The 20,176-nt window shown below is 44.1% G+C and overlaps 4 protein-coding genes across 6 annotated transcripts; 3 read left to right on the top strand and 1 right to left on the bottom strand.

The window, feature by feature from the left end:
• The first annotated feature begins 2,456 nt into the window (after window positions 1-2,456).
• Window positions 2,457-6,540, top strand: LOC112885999 (protein ZINC INDUCED FACILITATOR-LIKE 1-like). Of its 2 annotated transcripts, XM_025951731.1 has the most exons (17): window positions 2,457-2,849; window positions 3,143-3,183; window positions 3,291-3,351; window positions 3,463-3,565; window positions 3,684-3,786; window positions 3,922-3,975; window positions 4,074-4,136; window positions 4,210-4,259; window positions 4,346-4,421; window positions 4,663-4,833; window positions 4,914-5,001; window positions 5,146-5,231; window positions 5,315-5,422; window positions 5,594-5,638; window positions 5,736-5,824; window positions 6,033-6,076; window positions 6,241-6,540. In XM_025951731.1, exons 1-17 carry the CDS (start codon window positions 2,723-2,725, stop codon window positions 6,336-6,338), a joined length of 1,407 nt encoding a protein of 468 aa, XP_025807516.1. In that variant the 5' UTR covers window positions 2,457-2,722; the 3' UTR covers window positions 6,339-6,540. The 2 variants fall into 2 exon arrangements, with proteins under 2 accessions (XP_025807516.1, XP_025807517.1); XM_025951732.1 differs by lacking the exon at window positions 5,146-5,231 and having other exon boundaries at window positions 2,459-2,849.
• A 1,320-nt stretch (window positions 6,541-7,860) lies between these two features.
• LOC112885997 (glutamate-rich WD repeat-containing protein 1-like) lies at window positions 7,861-11,984 on the top strand. The gene is made up of 13 exons (XM_025951728.1): window positions 7,861-8,065; window positions 8,176-8,229; window positions 8,415-8,521; window positions 8,615-8,693; window positions 9,222-9,395; window positions 9,527-9,625; window positions 9,803-9,977; window positions 10,143-10,246; window positions 10,331-10,470; window positions 10,557-10,629; window positions 11,091-11,203; window positions 11,309-11,426; window positions 11,579-11,984. Exons 1-13 carry the CDS (start codon window positions 8,015-8,017, stop codon window positions 11,732-11,734), a joined length of 1,443 nt encoding a protein of 480 aa, XP_025807513.1. The 5' UTR covers window positions 7,861-8,014; the 3' UTR covers window positions 11,735-11,984.
• A 549-nt stretch (window positions 11,985-12,533) lies between these two features.
• Window positions 12,534-14,080, top strand: LOC112886002 (neo-calmodulin-like). Of its 2 annotated transcripts, XM_025951734.1 has the most exons (4): window positions 12,534-12,834; window positions 12,919-13,294; window positions 13,482-13,601; window positions 13,794-14,080. In XM_025951734.1, the coding sequence occupies exons 1-4, from the start codon at window positions 12,750-12,752 to the stop codon at window positions 13,873-13,875; spliced, it is 663 nt and encodes a 220-aa protein (XP_025807519.1). In that variant the 5' UTR covers window positions 12,534-12,749; the 3' UTR covers window positions 13,876-14,080. The 2 variants fall into 2 exon arrangements, with proteins under 2 accessions (XP_025807519.1, XP_025807520.1); XM_025951735.1 differs by lacking the exon at window positions 13,482-13,601 and having other exon boundaries at window positions 13,794-13,990.
• On the bottom strand, window positions 14,072-19,245 carry LOC112886000 (CBL-interacting protein kinase 32-like). The gene is made up of 15 exons (XM_025951733.1): window positions 18,953-19,245; window positions 17,769-18,005; window positions 17,486-17,548; window positions 17,272-17,343; window positions 17,024-17,131; window positions 16,867-16,947; window positions 16,645-16,698; window positions 16,414-16,539; window positions 16,243-16,332; window positions 15,645-15,767; window positions 15,439-15,549; window positions 15,030-15,143; window positions 14,850-14,906; window positions 14,683-14,757; window positions 14,072-14,474 (listed from the first exon to the last, which is right to left on the bottom strand). Exons 2-15 carry the CDS (start codon window positions 17,937-17,939, stop codon window positions 14,397-14,399), a joined length of 1,323 nt encoding a protein of 440 aa, XP_025807518.1. The 5' UTR covers window positions 17,940-18,005; window positions 18,953-19,245; the 3' UTR covers window positions 14,072-14,396.
• Between the last annotated feature and the right edge of the window lie 931 nt (window positions 19,246-20,176).

Below are 20,176 nucleotides of genomic sequence, written 5' to 3'. Positions count from 1 at the left end.
TTCTGGCCGGCTGTTCTGGTTAGGCATGTTCACGTGCGGGTAGTTGTTCTTGCCTGCAAGGACATAAGCATGCATGGCGCTATACTCTTGCACCTGGTGTGTGATGGCCGGCGTGGCTTATAAAAGCATGGCGACCGCAACTTATCAGCATGCTGTAGCGGCAGAAGATAGCAGCGGTGACTGCGGTTGCATCACGCGGCGGTGGTAGCAGCGATATATCATCAAGGGGCGCCCAAAGCAGTTGGGCCACCCAGCAAGCCGCAGGCACGGCTGCTCGACTACCAAGAGCAGCGGCAACAGCGAACATGGAGAGACAAGAGAGAGGAAGTGGAGGGGAAAGACATGGAGGGGTTCTCAGTTTCTCACCGAGATGCTACCGAGGTAGACACGAGTCGGAGCGGCGGTCAGGATGGAGCAGATGGACGGCGGCTCAGACTACGGCCTTCGCATCGACGGCGAACACCAAGCGGAGCGTAGTCGAAGCTGGGGCCGATGATGGTGCCCGACGGCGCGGCTTGGCCTTCGTGTGGATGTGGTCCTCCCGCAGCAGCTCAGCGACGGCGACCTCGGGATGGCCTTATTGACGCCGCAGTGAAGCCTGGGGCTGGGACGATTTTAGCCTCCGGCGCGCGACGGCATGGATCGACAGCGGAGCCTCCTTCGGGTCGGCAGCAAAGGGCGGCGAGGAAGCTAGGGCATGGGATAGCGGCGCGATTCGAAGCGAAAAGAGAGACCGAGGGCTACGATAAGGCAGGTGGACGCGTCAAGGAGTGCGTGCCTAGGGGAAGACGATCCGACGGCTGCGCGGTGTCGATTCCAACTCGGTTGGGCTCGAGCGCAGCAGGATGACCTGTCATGCAGATGAGCCTCGACGTGAAGTGGACCAGAGCAGGTAGAAAACGAGGTGCTTTCGGCTTGTTCACCTTACCTTTGACGTCGGTGGCCAGCAGCTTGCGTTGTTGGGTTTGGCCCAACTCATGCAGACGTGAGGAAGCTGCGAGAAGACAAAAACTTGACCAGATTTCAGAATTTTGCAGGCCAAAAATGAAAGTCTGAAGGGAATAAAGTGAAAAGAGACTTTCCGCATATTAGCGTAGACACAAAGAGATGGGGGTGTAGATGCAAAAGCTCATGGAGCTTCGACCATGGCCAAGGACCTCTGGCCGGCCGTCTTGCTGGCGCTCCATTAGCCTAGGGTCGCGGTTGAGTGGCGCGAGGAAGAAGCAGCTCGTCGAGGCGGCCACCATGGTGCCGTCGGCTTGGACCGGCACTTCCTGACGACGTCAAGTCGCGCGGCGCATCGCGGGAGCGTGATGATGTCCTCACCTTAGCTTCTCCGTTGTCGTCAGTTGATTATTATTGTCCATCAGTTTTACCCATCTGGCTCCTCTGGAGAAAGGTTCGGCTGCTGCCTGCTACCGCATCTTAATTAGGGTGCAGCTAGCATCTTTAAACTTTGTGCCAAAAATTCATGCAAAATTTAAAGGTTGGATTAAAAATTGTGTAATGAAGTGGAAAAGGAAGTAGTTGCTGATGCAACTAACCGAGTGTCGTGCTAGCATGGCACGACATCGAGATCAATTAAGCCAACTTTTTGGTACAAATCAAAGACAATGGCGCCATCGGTGGCGTCGTGGGTCACGTTGACAAATCAGAGAGTGTGGCTAACAAGCAACGAGATGAGGTCGACGGGTGTGTCGCCCCCTGCGCGATCGGCACTGCAGTCTCTGCAGGCACGCACAGCGACGGCAGCGTCACGCTGCGCTCGGCTGCTGCTGCCGGCGGCCGGGCGCCGGCGCCTTCCTCGCTCTTGGATCACCTTGCGTTCACACACACTGCAGTATCGATCGTAATCAGGTGCCCATCTCTTGCTTGTGTTTTTTGTGGTCAGGGTTCAGAGCGTACATGTTGCCTTGTTGTCTTCCTCTCTCCGGAGTCCCGGCCGCCCGGCGCTTTTGAATCACCTTGCGTTCACACACTGATGACGTTGCATAGCTATTCCCGTGCCTGACGACCTTACCTGAAAGCCACTCTGAGCCTGGCCTGAAAATCCAAGGAAGAGCGGCGAGTCGGCGTTGCTGTGGCACATCCGCAGGCGTCGCCGCGCTCGATGAACTAACAGAACAGACAGACAGACGTGGACACGGCCCCACTGCAGGCAGCGTGTCAGGGCGCAGGCCATTTGTCATCCCGCTCAGCCAGCCAGCATCCCAAGCCATCATCGATCAGTTCGTCTGTTTGTGGAAGAGACGTAACGCAACGCAAGCACGACGACTGGAGTGCTAGTACTACTATATGATCCTTCCGACCTTTTGAGAGCCTTCGACCTCTTGCTCTGGGTCTGACTGCCTGAGGACTCTGCGTCGCGGGCACAGGTCGACCGACGTGGACGCCGCCCGACGCCCCGCGCAGAGTCTCAGCTCGCCGGCCATCTGTCACTCGCCCCGGGGGCCCCTCCCTAGATATTGTCGTCATCTCTCTCTCTCCCCTTTGTGGAAGAGAAGTAACGCAGCGCAGGCACGCCTACCAAGGGAAGGGAAGGCAGGGACCCACCATCGATATAATTGCTCCATCCCCGGCGGCACCTCTCTCGTTTCCTTCCACAGCTCCGCCGCTCCTTGCTCTGCTGCCTTCCCGTCCTCTGTCTCTGTCTGTCCTGGCGCCGCCTCGTCCTGCTCCACGTTCGGCTGGATAGTGATCACTAGTCAGCCACAGCTCTGAAATGGGGGAGCCGGCGAAGGTGTACTACGACGGCTGCCCCGGCTGCGCCATGGACAGGAGGAAGGAGAGCCGCGAGGGCGTTCCCTACAAGGAGCTGCTCTTCGTCGGCACCACCACCTTCGCCTCGGGTAGGTTCATCAGTTCATGTGCACGCGTCATATATCGTCCATGCCACCAACGTATCTGGTGATGCTGCCGCATGCTACTACTCCATTTCTTAATCGCTCCGTCCATCTCCATGGATGATCTGGTCTTATTTTACTGCAACTCTTGTTCGATTTAATTTTGGATATTCTTTTATCCGTTGCTGGACATTCTCTCTTCTCTACTGGCCGTGCCAGCTATAGATAGATGCTTCCTCTGAAACATTATATACTGATTTAACTAATCTCTCAATACAACTTCTCTTGTCTTTTCTCAGCTCTGCCAATAACATCCTTGTTCCCGTTTCTGTACTTCATGGTAAGCTACCTAGCCATTGTATTCGCATATTCCTCTTTCTCTCTGAACTACTAGATATATGTGTGTTTTTGCAAATAAAACTGCTAATTATGTTATGTCTAGAACAGATAAGAGACCTGCATGTTGCTCAAAGAGAAGAAGACATTGGATTCTACGCTGGCTTTCTCGGTAAGATTTGTTTGTTGCCACAAAGTGTCATTGAGTAGCAAAACCCATGCATACTTCTTTAGTTTTCTGGAAAGTTATTATATTTAGTATATATTCCGTCCTTTTCTTTAGGTGCATCATATATGATCGGCAGAGGTCTTGCGTCAGTCTTCTGGGGCATCATAGCTGATCGTATTGGACGAAAGCCTGTAATTGCATTTTCGGTATTTTCAGTGTAAGTGCTCGTGCTATATATCTTTCTTGACCTGGGAAATGTAACCAAATAAAATGCACTCACAGTGTTCCATTTAATGTATGAATGCTAATTCACTTCCAATAAACCCACATTTCAGCATTGTTTTCAACACATTGTTTGGACTGAGTGTGAAATATTGGATGGCTATTGCTACAAGGTTTCTTCTTGGTGCCCTGAATGGATTCCTTGCACCTGTAAAGGTACTTTGTTGCATACAAGTGGCAATTCCTAAAAACAAGTATATATAGGAAATATGTCATTCTCAGTTGCTGCATGCCCTGATTATTCCTGCAACAGTCCACTCAATATGATGTAATTGTTGCTTTCTGCTACAGGCCTACTCCATTGAAGTTTGTCGACCTGAACAGCAAGCTTTGGGTATATCAATTGTAGGTTCCAATACCTCATATAAACACATAACACTGCCACATATGACATAATTATTGCATATACCATGAACTGAGTATGATCCATTCATCAAATTTAGGTCAGCACAGCATGGGGAATGGGTGTTATAATTGGTCCAGCAATTGGGGGCTACCTAGCACAGGTATCTCATAAAATTGATTATCTGTCAACAATTTGGAGTAGTTTTTCACCTTTTATATCTTCTTTATTACCAGCCTGTCAAACAATATCCACATCTGTTTCATGAGAAGTCAGTGTTTGGAAGGTATGCTTTTGGACTAAAACTAAATTCTTTGAACACTAAGATAGAATGATTTTTTTATTTTATCTTCTTGATCCAACATCATGCAGGTTCCCATATTTATTACCATGTCTATTTATCTCATTTTTTGCTACCTTGGTTTTCATAAGCTGTGCATGGCTCCCAGTAAGTACAACCTACTCTGACTCTGTGCATTCTTTCAAATTTATTTGTTTTAATATTGTCATGAAGAGTTTTTCATGTGCATTATGATTTATCCACACATTATATGTCTTCTTGGAACACCAAAATATTATCCTATCCTACCTTAAAATATACAAAAAAATTGCTAAATAATTTGCATATGTGAGCTTATTCCCACTGTTATTTTCATTTACTTGTCATTTTTCATCGAGCAACTAAACAGGAGACCCTACATAAGCACAAAGGCCTTGAGAGAACAGTTGAAATGGTAGAAGGTCCCACAGCTCAAGAAAGCACAGAACCACCTAAGAAGAGTTTACTTAAAAACTGGCCTTTGATGTCCTCCATTATCACATACTGCGTCTTCTCCCTTCATGACACTGCATATGTTGAGGTACTATTTACTCACTCGATCCGCTCTGCTACATTTAAATACAATGGGTCTGAAATTTATTTGTTGCAATTGGAGATCAGATATTTTCTCTATGGACTGTAAGTAATAGAAAATACGGCGGCCTTAGCTTTTCATCTAAAGATGTGGGCCAAGTTCTTACAGTTGCAGGTAATTCCAATTCAATCAACTGCTTTCCTAAAAGCTTTAAAGAATCTTAGGCAAGCATTTGATGAATGACGTTTGTGCTTTATGGTTAAGCTGTACTAAATGTAATGTTTGGAAAGTCAACAATCATCCTTGGTTGAACTGTAGGCGCCAGTCTTCTAGTATATCAACTCTTTGCTTATCGTTGGGTTGATAAAACTTTTGGACCTATCCAGTCAACCCGAATTTCGTCGGTGAGTTGCTAAAGTCACACAATTACTACTCTCTGTTAAAAATATTTATAATTCTTCTTAAAAATTGACCTTAAGCATCGCAGGCACTGTCTATACCAATAATTGCTGCTTATCCCTTCATGACACACCTATCAGGAATAAGACTTGGTGTGCCGCTCTACATTGCAGCAATGCTGAAAAGTGTATTTGCAGTAAGTCAGTCTATGACTAATAGTTCTGAGATCCAACCAGTTAAATACATCACCAGTTACCACTGTACTATGTTAGAAATTTTTGACAAATAAAATGCTGGTTATATTAGTTTAAACCTCTGTGTATTCAAGTATCTATCATTGGAATACTAATGTGAGTATCTTGATCAGATAACCAGAGTTACTGGCACTTCTCTGCTGCAAAACAATGCTGTGGTACATGTCCAACTTATGTCAGTTCATGATTTACTAACCGATATCCTGACAAGAAATTATTATTTAACCGATAACCTGAATTGGATGCTATTCGTAGCCACAAGAACAAAGGGGCGCTGCAAATGGAATAGCTACAACTGCAATGTCTTTGTCGAAGGCTTTTGCTCCAGCTGGAGCAGGCATTATGTATGTATAAAGAGTGTTTTCTTGCATTCTTGTTATTCGCATAATGTTATCTCAGTTCTCAGTGAAGAAACTTTTGCTAATTTAAACTATTATTCCTAGCTTAGTGATTGCATTATACTACCTAATAAGCATGAAAGCATGGACCGTTTCGAACAATACAAGTATTTTGAAGAAGAGACTCATATTGTTGAAATACCTGTGGCTGTAGATTCTCATGGGCACAGAGGCGCCAACATGCCGCGTTCTTTCCAGGTATAGATCATATATATGCAGAGAACCATATAGATTGTAATGCTACCATTCTAATGTAAAGAACAAGTGTGATAACTTACCATAACACCAATATGATAGTAGTAAGGATGTCAATTGAAAAGGGTATTTGATTGATCCTCACATGCATTTTCATGTACATGCAGGAGACCAGATGGTGTTTCTGCTACTGAATCTGACAGAGCTGATCGGGCTGATACTGAGCTTCAAGCCTTTCCTGGCAGTTCCCCAGCAGTACAAATGAAGCATATAGCTAGAGTTGGTGTCGCCAGATGAGAGAGATGGAAATGGCATTATCAAGCTAGCAATGCGTAGGGAAGATTGAAAACACAATCGTGTGTACAGTGCAATTTAGTTTGGAGTCCGCTGCAGTGTTCGAGTTGGTGCACATGGAGGACCTGTTATATAATCGCCTGGGAATGAAATTGGGTTGTTGCACTGTTGAACTGGTGCTTGCTTTGGTAGCTGAGTCTGTTGTCCAGCGTACCATGCATGAGGGAAAGCTCCGCTATGGCTTCGCGCCCGTCGACATCACCGTGCTCACCGACGACGACCGCCGCGGCGTGCTTCCGACCGGCGCCAACATCAAGCGCGCGCTCGCCGACATGGTGGCCCGCACCGCCGCGCCCACGGCCACGACGAGGCCATCGTGCCATGCGACTTCAACCTCATCACGGACGTGGATTTCCGGCAGCTCGTGGACCGGGTGCCGCAGGGCGCGACCTTCACCATGGTCTCCGACTCGTGCCACGGCGGCGGCCTCATCGACCAGGAGAAGGAGCAGATCGGCCCCGCCGTCGTCGACTACCTCGCCGACGGTAGCACCACGCGCGCTGTCCGCGCCCGCTTCCTCCCCGCCGTGGGCCACCTCTCCGGCGCCACTGGCAGTCCGCCGCCGCCGCGAAAGGACCCAGGGTTTGGAGCGCAGGAACGGGAGTCAGAGGCGCTGCGCGGCCGCCTCCGCACGGGGATGGGAGCTCGCCCGCCCGTGGTTCCGCCGGCACGCTAGAGACAGAGACACTGTCAATGTAAGGGCCTGTTTGGATACAATGGAAAGAGAAAGAGCAAAATTTTTGCTCTTTTACACTTTTTTTTGTATTTTTGGATCCAAACACCCTAAAGTGCAAAAGGGCAAATGCTACCGTAATTTTGCTAATTATGGATTAATTAGGTTTAATAGATTCGTCTCGTCATTTAGTCCTCATCTATATAATTAGTTTTTTAATTAAACTATATTTAATACTTCTAATTAGCGTCCAAACATCTGATGTGACAGAAGTAAAAAATTTTACCATTTGCCCTTTTGCCATTTGCCCTTGGATCCAAACATAGCCTAACTTTTCTTGCTAAAGAATAAAATTACTCCCATATCTATTAGCCAGCAATCTGATGCCGCTTCTCAAATTCATCCAAAATTGCGGTCTTATGTTTTCTCTGTGTAAGTTCATGCGGTTACAGTTATGCTAAGTCAATTCTTTTTTTCTAATTTTGACCAGCAACATTCATAAAACTATATGATCCTAAATGAAATGGTTACATATTTATAAAGTAATATAGATATATTCTTCGAAATATAAAGGCACTAGACGGAGATGGAGCAACTCCATAATTTGTTTTTTCAAAAGGAAAGGAAATAGAGCAACCTTTTAAATTTCATGGGCGGGAATGACTGTCCACTAAGCAATGCCCACACAGCCCACTATGTGCCTCTCGGCCCAGCCCAATATTGGTAACGGAGGGGACACGAAGCTTTGCTGCCGAAACCCTGGCGCTGGGGGCACGGACGCCGCCAACCAATTTCCCGACCACCGCCCCCCCTCCGCTGCCCCCCTCCCCGTCCCCAGCAGCCGCTGCTCGCCGCCCGCCACCAGGCACCTCCGCGGCTCCGCAGCGCTCTATTCTGCAGAAGTTGTTTCACTCATGGGTCGAACCATCAAGAAGGCCAAGAAGGCCAAATCCAAGAAGACCAAGGTACCATACAGGACATTATTTCTGGAGTCCTGATTGATGTGTGTTCCTTCAGTCGTTTCGGTATGTTCTTTGTTTCACCTGCCTAATTCTGCTGTATTTATGGTCTGAAGAAAGTTGAAGCTTCCTCGTCATCTAATCCTGCGGTTGCCCCTGGTCCGGCCAAGGTGAGGAAGGAATATCCTATCCTTTTCTTTCACACAGCCAGAATAGTGATGTTTTCTCGCAAAGTTACGCCTAAATCAATCACCTTTCTGCTTAGGAGTCTTTTTTAGTTTTTTCCGTTTTTAGATGATTATGCGTATTGTTTCAGCGTGCGAGCTATACCCAACTAGTTAGTGCTTCGTTTTAGGTCTGGCAACCGGGTGTAGATACACTGGAAGATGGGGAGGAACTCCAGTTTGATCCTGAGGCTTACAATTACCTCCGAGGGTTCGACATTGGCTGGTCTTGCTTGAGGTAATGTTTCTCAGCATAGGGCATTGTTTTTCCTTTTCGTGCTACTTAAGGGTAATATATGATCCATTCTCAATGAATAACCTTCCATTGCAGTTTTGATGTTGTGCGCGATCAACTTGGACTCGTACGATCAGAATTCCCCCATACATTATATGGTGTTGCTGGAACGCAGGTTTCCTTACTCTTTACGCCTTCAAAACCTAAACATTGTTACTGGCAAAACTTGACTTCATTTCTATCACATATTTTTTTTTATAAAAGAAGTCCTACATTATAGTTTCTACAGGAACATTAATTTTGTACTGTTGCACCTATTCTTTTGTATTTTTAATTTTAATTGAAATTTACAGAAAATATCATGGGAACATGCTATGATGTTGCCTATTTGTATTTATGTTCTTGTTAAGATGTTTTTGTGTTTAAACAGTGTGCCTTTGCTGACTCTAAGCTCAAAAAAAACGTGCCAAAAACTTATTGTGAGCACTCGCAGGCATTTAATATCATGATTCCGACTAGAGATTGTAATTGGTTGCTAGTGAGCGAATTCAGATCGTTAAAAGATTAATTTAAGCCTGAATTCAGAAACTTTCTTGAATCTTGCTCTGGCATTCAGCTTAAAGGAATGGCTTGATTGTTTGGAATCAATAACCATTAAACTTTTAGTTTGTCTCTCTGAGTTTGGAGCTAAACTGTTCTTCAGGCTGAGAAGGCTTCATCGAATTATATTGGCATTTTCAAGCTTTCTAACATAAGTGGGAAGAAGCGGGAACCTATACCAGCTTCAACAGTTGATGGTGACACTGATGCGGATACTGACAGCAGCAGCGATGAAGAAGATGAAGAAATTAATGAGGATACCAAGCCCATTCTACATGTATGTTTTTTAATCGATATCATAACTCTACTTTGCCACAAAACTCAAGTTTTTTCAGTGTCCTACTGTCCTGCAATCTACGTTGATATACAGCTTGTGATGTGTTCTGTTGCTACATTTCAATGTATCAGCTAAAAAAGGTGGCTCATGCGGGTTGTGTAAATCGGATACGCTCAATGACTCAAAAACCACATCTATGTGCTACGTGGGGAGATACTGGTCATGTTCAGGTAATTTAGTTCTTACCTCACATTTGTTCTTTTAGTTATTTTGATTGCTGGCAACCTAGTCCTGTATATCAATTCTATATGCATCGTATGACCTTTTGAAAACAGGTCCTGAAACAGAATGCACCATATTGACTTATTTTTTATGCATTGCCAACTGTTATCCGGCTAAATATGCAGGTGTGGGACTTGAGCTCCTTCCTTAATTCCTTAGCAGAAGCAGAGTCAGGGGCACCTGCACCCAAAGAAGATGGCATAATCCACAAACACTTGCCTCTGAAAGTATTTAGTGGCCATAAAGATGAGGGATATGCAATTGATTGGAGTCCACTTGTTACTGGAAGACTTGTTTCTGGTGCGTACCTGATCTTGTGCATTTCACAATGTTTGCCATCTAAAATGTTTCCATAGTTGAGAACTCAATGCATTATCCCTCTATTCCATGTCCATGAACCATTGATACCATTTAATTTGATGTATAGATATTTTCATGGAATAATTTAATGCTTTTTCTATGCAGGCGACTGCAATAAATGCATTCACCTGTGGGAACCAACTCCAAACAACTGGAACGTAGATGCAAATCCATTTGTTGGACACACTGCAAGTGTTGAAGATCTACAGGCATGCCACTGAATGATGTATCATGTTATTAGTATGTTTCCTTGAATGTGATTGTCTCAACTATTATAACTAATATCCTTGCAGTGGAGTCCCACGGAAGCTGATGTATTTGCGTCTTGTTCTGTGGATGGTACGATAGCTATATGGGATATACGTACAGGGAAGAAACCTTGTATTTCTATAAAAGCTCATAAAGCCGATGTGAATGTTATCTCATGGAATAGGTATATCCAGCGGAAAACTCTTGAGTTTACTAGTACTACAACTTCTGCTTCATAATATTTACACACATTTTGACTTGCATTTTCAGGCTTGCTAGCTCCATGATAGCTTCAGGGTGTGATGATGGCAGTTTCTCGGTTCGTGATCTCAGATCAATTCAGGTATTCCTTCTTGATATATCACAATTTCTATGCTTGTGAGTTTCCGATGTAGCGAACTTGACATTTTCCTTAATTTCTGTTTCTATAATTTGCTTTTAAGTTGGGGTTCTGTTTGCCTCTATGCAATATGTGGAATGACAATTGCACATTAATGGGTTTTCTGAAGATATTAGGAAATGAGTACACCAACACACCATCTCAGCAATAAAAATATACAAGTTATGCTTTTGCTACTAGATTTTTGAAATAGATAGCCCACATTAGCTAGTGTTTCATTACTGCTAGTATGTAAACAGTGCACTGTGCACAAATCAGTCCAGCTCGCTACCGTGGTTGTACCCTTGTCGTATTGCCCAGTTTATCTAGACACATATTCATACTGATTATATTAATTCTAGTTTTGTACTTCTTTATTGTTGTTTGTGAATCTTTTTCCCTTATACTCTCTATCGTACTGGTAGGAGGACTCATTGGTAGCCCATTTTGAGTACCACAAGAAAGCAGTTACATCTATTGAGTGGAGTCCACATGAAGCGGCATCACTGGCTGTAACGTCTGAAGATCATCAACTCACGTAATACTCCCTCCTTCCCTTCTCATTCATGTCTTATATTCACTGGACTGTCAAAATGTTTTGCGCAGTATTTGCTGACACCTCTCATGCATTGTCTGGATATAGAATATGGGACCTTTCACTGGAAAGAGATGCAGAAGAGGAGGCTGAGTTCAGAGCGAAGATGAAGGAGCAGGCGAATGCACCTGAAGATTTACCCCCACAACTTCTCTTTGTTCATCAGGTAGTACTCTTAAATTGTTCTCTCATTTGATCATGATGGCTTTAGAAACTGACTGACTTGTGGCCTCATCTTTAGTGGCTGTATCATTTTTTTTTGCACAGTTCTATTGCTTGTAAAGAGTGATACATGACACTGGCTGTTTCTATGAGCAGGGCCAGAAAGACTTGAAAGAACTGCATTGGCACCCACAGATACCCTCGATGATTATATCTACAGCAATTGACGGCTTTAATGTGTTGATGCCCAGCAACATTGATACAACCATTCCTGGCAACACTGATGCAACCATGGCATCTGCTGAGTCATAGATGTTTTTGGTAGACCATGCAACTTATAATTCCAGGGTTATGTATCCAGTAGTGTGTATCCTTGTTTAGCTGCCAGCCATTTGTGTTGAGCAGAATGATAAATTTTGATTGGCTGACATTCTATGCTATATAGATAAGATTTAATACGCACAGTTTTTGCTAAGTAGTCTGTAATGTTGGCACAGCATATATCAGCCGATACTGTGGCGTTGAAGCAAAAAGTGCTTCCTTTTCACAGCTAGCAGAGCAACCTAAGGTGCTATTGGTGCTGAGGCTACAAAGACAATTTTTATAGATTGTCATCATGCATGATTTGTTAGATGTTATTCCACAGAAATGTTTGTGAAAGTAGGAATCTGAATTATTGCAGTATCTACAGGCTGTGGTTATGGCTCACTGGTAGGCAGAGTGGCAGGCTGGAAGGACCTTTGTAGAGCGCGGTCGGCGGTCTGATGCCGGCTTTGTTCGTTTTTGAAAATTTGGCAGCTGCCCATTTAGATATGCTCCATTGCTGCTGCGTATGTTCTCTCTCTTTGCAGAAAATTAAATATATCAGGTATGCACATATTCTTTCAATTAAATAATATACAAAACATAATGAAAAGGTTGAAAAAAATGTATGGTGAGATTTCAGGTAATTATTTTTCCAGGCAATGATTTGGAACTAAATATTTTAGAAGCCACTGAGAATCAAAGTAGTTTAACAAGATAAAATAAAAAAGTATTTCTGAGCAGGTATATAATTCGCCCAGACTCCTTATTTTGGCCAACGCAAGAGCAGAAGAACAGAGGACAAAAACAGGGCACGAACTAGATAGGGTACCATTCCGTGATTCAGAGACGATCGATCAGCAATCCATTGTTGAATCGATCATGTGGTACCCGTCCATCGTGGCTTGTGAATTTGTGATCGAGGGCACATAATGCGTCGTGCATCGGTCATGTGGTATCTCCAACGTCATTAAGAGACGATCGATCAGCAATCCATTGTTGAATCGATCGAGAGAAGAAGAGAATGGACGTGGTGGAGCAGCAGCTGTCCAAGCAGCAGATCGAGGAGTTCCGGGAGGCCTTCAGCCTGTTCGACAAAGATGGCGACGGTATGCATCTAGGGCCATTGCTGAATTGCATTTGCATTGTTCATCGATCAATTGCAATTGACAGTGGCAAATTGATCAACGCAGGGACGATCACGACCAAGGAGCTGGGCACGGTGATGGGTTCGCTGGGGCAGAGCCCGACGGAGGAGGAGCTGCAGGAGATGGTGAAGGAGGTGGACGCCGACGGCAGCGGCGCCATCGACTTCCAGGAGTTCCTGACCCTCCTGGCGCGCCAGATGCGCGAGTCCAGCGGCGCCGACGAGGAAGAGCTCCGCGAGGCCTTCCGCGTCTTCGACCAGGACCAGAACGGCTTCATCTCCCGCGACGAGCTCCGCCACGTCCTCCAGAACCTCGGCGAGCGCCTCTCCGACGAGGAGCTCGCCGAGATGCTCCGCGAGGCCGACGTCGACGGCGACGGCCAGATCAACTACACCGAGTTCGCAAAGGTCATGCTGGCCAAGTGAGTGACGATCCAAATTCAAAGATCTCTCTTTCTTTTCTTCTTCTTCTTTGCATCACTGACTTATACTTTCTTCCATTGCATTGCGTCCCTCGCATTCTTCTCGCCTAGATTAGCATAAAGATTCATCGTTTGATTGATCAATCGAACTAGGTATTGATAGGTGCCTGCTCAATTAATCGATTAGGCTCGAATTGGAGACAGCGGAACCGGCCATGCCGTCGCTCCTGAAAAACGGATACCGCGTCTGTCGCTGGGTTCTTGCATTTCGGATCTTGCAAGTCGGCCGCCAAGTTAAACGCCGACGGTACTCAGCAAATACACATACTGCACATACACTTACTTGCATTGCATTGGGCCTTGAAAGTTCAGCAGTGTAGTTTGCAAGTAGCAGCAGTACACTCATGGATCAAACTTCAGCTGAAAGAATTACTCATGCATGATTTGCATCTGAAGCCTGAACCTGACACTTATGTTGGGTTCTTGGGTCATTGTGCAGGCGAAGGCACCAGGAGATGGAAGGCCATGGGAGTGACTCAGATCACGCTAAGACCACCTGCCCCTCATGTACTATCCTCTGAAACTCACTCTGCCACCCTCATTTCTTGCTGACAGCTGAGTGAAATGTAACAAAATCCACTGTGTAAATGAAAAAAAATGAAATGGTGACTAACACGAGTTCCAATTAACTTGCCAGTTTTTTCTTGAAACAATGAAAACCTGCTTAAGCTCTTCTGTTCAGTACCAGAAAATGGGGCAACATAGCAAGGGCAAGGGTGCAAAAACCATACTTGGCTTCATTTCACAGATTTTGTGCATGGTGTTTCAACATGATTCATAGGCATACATGGATTTACAAAGCTCATATACTGACAAAATCTACTGAACGAGCTTCTCTCCAACTACAGTCTACAGCAAGCAATGCGACCTCTCAAAATGCAGCATTTACAAAAGTGGTGGAGGACCAGCACAATTTGCTGTGCCACACACCAGTACATATATAATTCGGAGAACAGATTTTCTGATCCAGGCTACCAAAATGGAATCTGCTTGAAAGAATGAGACACAAATTGTTTTCCATCCTTCCTCTCCTCAGGTTCTGCTAAGCAGCAGGTTGCATTTGCAGATCCTCGGATTTCCAGACAACGTCCTTTAAGGTCTTGGAAAGGTTCTTGTAGAACTGCAGAAAGTTACAGTTTACACACATAAGTACCATATATTGTTGAAGAGCAAAGCTAAGTTATGAATCTCTAACTTAGTGAATCCAAACTACTGGTGACTGAAGAAGCCTAAGTATAGGAATTAATCCACTTCTCCAACCAATGGCTCAGCTTGATGAATAGATATGTTTCTTTTACAAGCATGATCTTTGCGTGTATGATAGTTACTTTATGGAATTCCAGAGTGTCGCCTTTTGCTTTTCGGACTTCTACCATATGAAGAGACGGTGCGACTTGTAGTATCTGAACCAAAATGCATAATATATGTTAGGCAGACGAAGTTTACTTAAAAAAAGATTGCAGTTCAGGAATTTTTTTTTGTTTTCTCGCATTACCTCAGTAGCAACATTGAGGTTTCCTTTCCTCCCTGCTTTCACCTTTTCGAGCCTCAACTGGTTACACAATAAGACAGAATGCATAAAGATCTATCTAAAGTTTGTATACATTATTGAGAAGTTTAAAAACTTAAGGAAAATATTCAGATAATCAGTTATCATAGAGTTGTGGGAAGGAACCTTGTAATTTTTCTTCTGAACATCGAATCCTAGAGGTTTTGCAGCTTCCTCAATCTTGCGAACAATTTCCTTGGGTGGACATTTTGAGGTGAACCTTGTTTCTCTTTTGAATTCCTGCAAGTACAAATTATTACAAATATAAGTAGAAAGTATAGAAGAATGATGATCCTAAATTGAGAAAAAAAATGTAAAATTTCCAAAACCAATGTTCTAATCACAGTCATATAGAGTATTAGCTTGTAAAATGCATTATAATTGTGTAATTGATTTGACCTTTACTAGCTGTTAGAAAGGAAATGCATGTCAAGAGTCTTGAGGCAATGTCCTTGGAAAAATCATGATGATTTAAGCAACCACACACTGCATTTTCAATTACTACAGCGGAATCAGGAACATCCAGATCCAGTACCTGTTCTGCGTCGAATAAGTTTCCAAGATTTAGGCCTGCTGACATTGAAATCAGTTCAAATGCATTCAGAGCTACTGGCTCTTCTTCTTTCTTTTCTGTCACGTGGTGCTCCTGAACGATGGCAGATAACATTAGTAAAACTAGTTGGTAACTAAAATCCGTGACATTATGCATAAGACAGAAATAGAAATGCACCAATTACTTACTTCTGAATCGTTGAAGACAGCATCCACATCATCCAATGTGGTGTCATATTTTTCGTCAAATTCCGGGCGCTTGTAGCCCTTTTTGAACCACTCATCCTCTAATATTTCAGATATTGTTATTCTCTGCCATGGTTTACCAAAAGATGAGCCTAATGTTATGGAGCAAGAGAGAATTATGAAGCCCATTCATTTTGAAATCAGAGTTGGCACACACTCAAGTTGAAGATGAACCACAATCCAGTTTTTTCTTTCTTTTTGACTGGAAGTTGCAATTCTTTACACACACACAAAGGGTATCATTTTGAAATATGGTTATATGAATTGCCTATACCTTTTCCTAAATTAATTTTTTTCCTCAACTGCATCTCATAGTAGCCATGTGCGTACTAGTAAGTACATTTGTGTCAATCTGACTTACATGACAAACCCTGGATCGGTGGGAATATCATTTGGTTGATGTTTATCAATGATATCAGTGATCTATCATCCCACTAGGCGATATGTTTGTATGATGAGTATAGATTTGTTCTATTCCATTAACTTAAGATTATTTCACTAGTATTTTTCTTTTCAAGCAGCTTTTTGTGATCTGGCATACCGTCATTGGATTCGGATCAAGGATTCTTGTTAACAACCTCTTCGCAGGAAAAGACGTCCACGGTGGAAATGTAAATTCTGCATTTGATATCTGCAAGGAATATCAGGTAATGTAAAATAAGCTTGAATAAACAAGACCACTGCAGTAATCTAAAACCCTTGAAATGCTCACTTTCTTATACAACGTCATAAGATTAGAGTCCTCAAAAGGCAAATACCCTGCTAGCAGAACAAACAGGATAACTCCACATGACCACAAATCAGCCATTGCACCGTCATAGCCTTGATCTTCAAGGACCTACAATGAAGTTGGTAGAAATATTTATACCATTGCATTCCTAATGAATTGGTAATTGCCATGGCATCCATTATTGGTTCAGTCTGTGCAGTTTTTTGGCATTACCTCTGGTGCAACATAGTTCGGAGTTCCACAAGTTGTGTGCAGCAATCCATCATCCTGAACAAGATAGAAGAGAAAAGAAACAAGCTTAAAAACATGTTGAGGGACTCAATTTTCAAACATAAACGGGTATGATTAATTGCTGGTGCAAAAAGTGTCGATTTTACCCTCTCATACTCAAGTACTCATTGGTAACTTAGATGCATATAGGCGAGAAGCCATTACCTTGATCTGCTGAGATAGCGCGCTCAGCCCAAAGTCAGAGACCTTCAGGTTTCCATATGAATCGAGCAGTAAATTTTCAGGCTGCGAGTATCTTAGTTTAGATTCTGAAATAGATTTCTTGATTACAGAAAAAATCACACAAAGAAAATGAGCTCACTTTTAGATCCCGGTGGTACACACCCCTGCTATGACAATAATCAACTGCATTGATTAATTGTTGGAAGTACCTCCTTGCCTCATCTTCCCTCATTCGACCATGGTTAGCCTTTATGATAGGAACGCAAAAAGTTCAACGTTAATGAAATTTGTCAGTGATAAATTGAACTTTGTGGGCACAAACAGTAAAGTAAGACAGTGGGTATAGCAGAAACTGCATAAACTGGAATGGACGTGCATGTCACTTACAATTATGTCAAAGAGCTCGCCACCGGTAGCATATTCTAACACAATGTAGATCTTTGTTTTACTTCCCATCACCTAAAGATTAATGAAACATTGATTTTTCAAATATCAGCAATTGACTGCTCCCAGTGAAAAGAAAATAGGCGTGCTAAATGATTATGTTAGGAATTTATTAACTTGGCTCTTTTCTGATGTCTTGTAATATCAAGAAAGGTACCTCGTATATGCGAACAACATTAGGATGCTTGATCAACTTCATTGTCGAAATTTCCCGCTTAATCTGCATTCGACCATGTAGGTTTTTCATCAACAACAAATTACTTCCACAAGGAGCTATTATGCAACGCTGAACTAAGTTGCCAAGCTCATAGACCATTCAAAAATAATAAATACAATAAAAGGGGGCAGAATCTGATGGGAGAGGCCACAATCTTCGAGATGTGAAATATCACCAAACATTAAAAAATGCAGCGATAATTCAAAGTGGTATCGAAAGTGACCTGCTCAACCATCTTGTGCTTGAGGACCTTCTCCTTATCTAGGATCTTGATAGCTACCGGTTCGCCTGTCTCAGTGTTCTTTGCGAACCTGACCTTAGCAAATGTGCCTTCACCTATGGTCCGACCGAGCTCATACTTCCCCACACGTCTCTTCACCTTGGTTGTACTCATTCCCTGCCTTATAGCCCCTTAGAAATATCAGGAAGTTTCTACGCGAAGTCCAATGGTTTCACTGTCCTGTGTGGAAAATTTTATCCAGATTGTTACAGCTCAAGATGAAAATTGAAACAAATGACATGCTGATACTTGTCTTAACTGCAAAAATTTCTGAAACAAAAACCAACTAAGCGCCAGTCATTATACAGGTTCAGTTAGGACGTGTGATAGATTCACGTCTCATTTCTTATCTCCAATCAATCATCACTGATCTGTAAATTTTATGGCCATGGCCAAATGCAAATCCACGACTGGTGAACAGCCACTGGTTCAGTTTGTTTGTTATTCCCCACCACAAGCTAAGTCAAAAAAAAAAAAATGGTGAACGGCTCAATCAGTGGGGTTGGCAGAAAAGATCCTCTGAGATCCAAAAAATATTTTTTTCCCCTCTCTCGCCTAGAACAGGATTATTGAATTGGGAGTCAAAGAGAAGTTAGAGCATCCTTGGGATCTGGACAGAATAAATGTCAATCAGCCACGAGGGGACTGCAGAAAAGATAGGAATTGAATATTCAGTCATCCATTCAGAAAAGCATAACACAACATGTGAGGGGCTGCTCATGGGCATATTCCATCCAGCAATCGGGCAGGCCAAGAACATGAAACTTGCAGCCAGCGCTCTCATCTCAAACAGGGAAGAAAGTGATTTCCTTTAAGGTAGGGGAAAGAGATTTTTTTTATATAAAAAGAAAAACAGCAGGAACAATGGAGGTTGAAGAAGCTCGGCAAATAGCCCCCGATAAAAACTTGCATGCTAGAAATACAAGGTTGAAAGGAGTCCCCAGTTAAAAGAGGGGAAATCAAGATTGCTGGAACGAATGCATGAAGCAACTGTAGCCGGGACATTCGCTTCAGCAAACCACCAAACAAGCTGGACCGAAAAGGAGCAGATCACATCGCTGCATACTAGAAACAGGAAGAAAAGGGAAACAGGGAAGCGAAGAGGCAGGCAGAGGAGCTCTTCTTACACTCTCTCCGGTTGGATTGGATCAGGCGAAGAAATGCAGAGTAGATGCCCTTGCTGTGCCCTGCTGGAGTGCTGGTGCTGAAAAAGAACTGGGAAACGGCTGTTGGGGCGAGGAAGAGCTGCTATGCTTCTGAGAGGCCGCTGCTGAGCAGGGGAGGGAGCTTGGTGGCCGTGGTGATACCAACCAACCAAGCCGGCTGGCTATTATAGCGGCGGGCAGCAGAAGATAAAAGTTCGAGGTAGGGAAGAGGAAGACGGAAGGGAAGGAAGACATGTTGTGTTGTCTTGTTTTGTTTGGGATAATCCAATTCCAAGTTCCAACTGCATCCACATGGGACATCCTTTCCCTGGAGAAACTGAAGAGAGAGTTTCTTCCAAAAAAAAAAAACTGAAGAGAGAAATGGACAAGCTGCCAGCCAAGCCTCGCCTCGCCTCGGCGGCTGCTGTCAGTGGTGGGTCCCACAGCGGGGTGCGGGGACGAGAGGTACTGATTCCCACACCGGATGCCATGCCACCACGCCGCCGTACTGCCTGCCCGGCACTGTGCCGGCGCGCAGCATTTCCGATTGATGATTCGCTTCGCTCCGTCGATGGCGAGCTCATTGAATTCACTAGTGACCATGACGGTACGGATCCTCTGTGCGTGCCCACATGGTTGCTCTGGACATGCATGTTTGGCAAAACGCCAACCAACGGGGAATCACCAATGCCATCGGCCATCGGGGTTGCATACTGTGCGGTGCAAGCCGGTGAGACTCCTGCCAACGAAGCAATTGCGTGGGTTGTCGATGGAGATGGGTGTCTCGTGATGAACAGTGGTCAATGCAAATCCAACGTCCAACGCAGTTCAAAGTTCCATGGTTGAACTAGCTAGTGCACCAGTTCAAAGTTTATCCGTCTTATAGAAAAAATAGTAAAAAGATTATCTTAGTTGTTTGCAGATTTTGGGTTTTGAGACCAAATAAAAGCAGGCGTAGTGAAGACAAATTTTGAATCAGGTAGCGATAAATTAATATATAAGGGCTTGTTCGTTCATCAGTCTAGTCTCGTATGTAGGTACGTGAGCCTAATACAATTCGTGGAGTCCAATAATTGCATGCGCGCGCAGGAACGATTACGAGAATCACACCCTACTGGCCAGTAGCTAGCTGCTAGGAGTAACAATATAATTCTTTTATTGCTTTCAAGATGAGCAGTTCGTGTTGGTGGCTTGATGTCTACGTAC

The sequence above is a fragment of the Panicum hallii genome, chromosome 3 (genome assembly GCF_002211085.1).
Source record: "Panicum hallii strain FIL2 chromosome 3, PHallii_v3.1, whole genome shotgun sequence".
Classification (NCBI taxonomy): Eukaryota; Viridiplantae; Streptophyta; class Magnoliopsida; order Poales; family Poaceae; genus Panicum; species Panicum hallii.
This window is presented reverse-complemented; position numbering and strand designations above follow the sequence as displayed.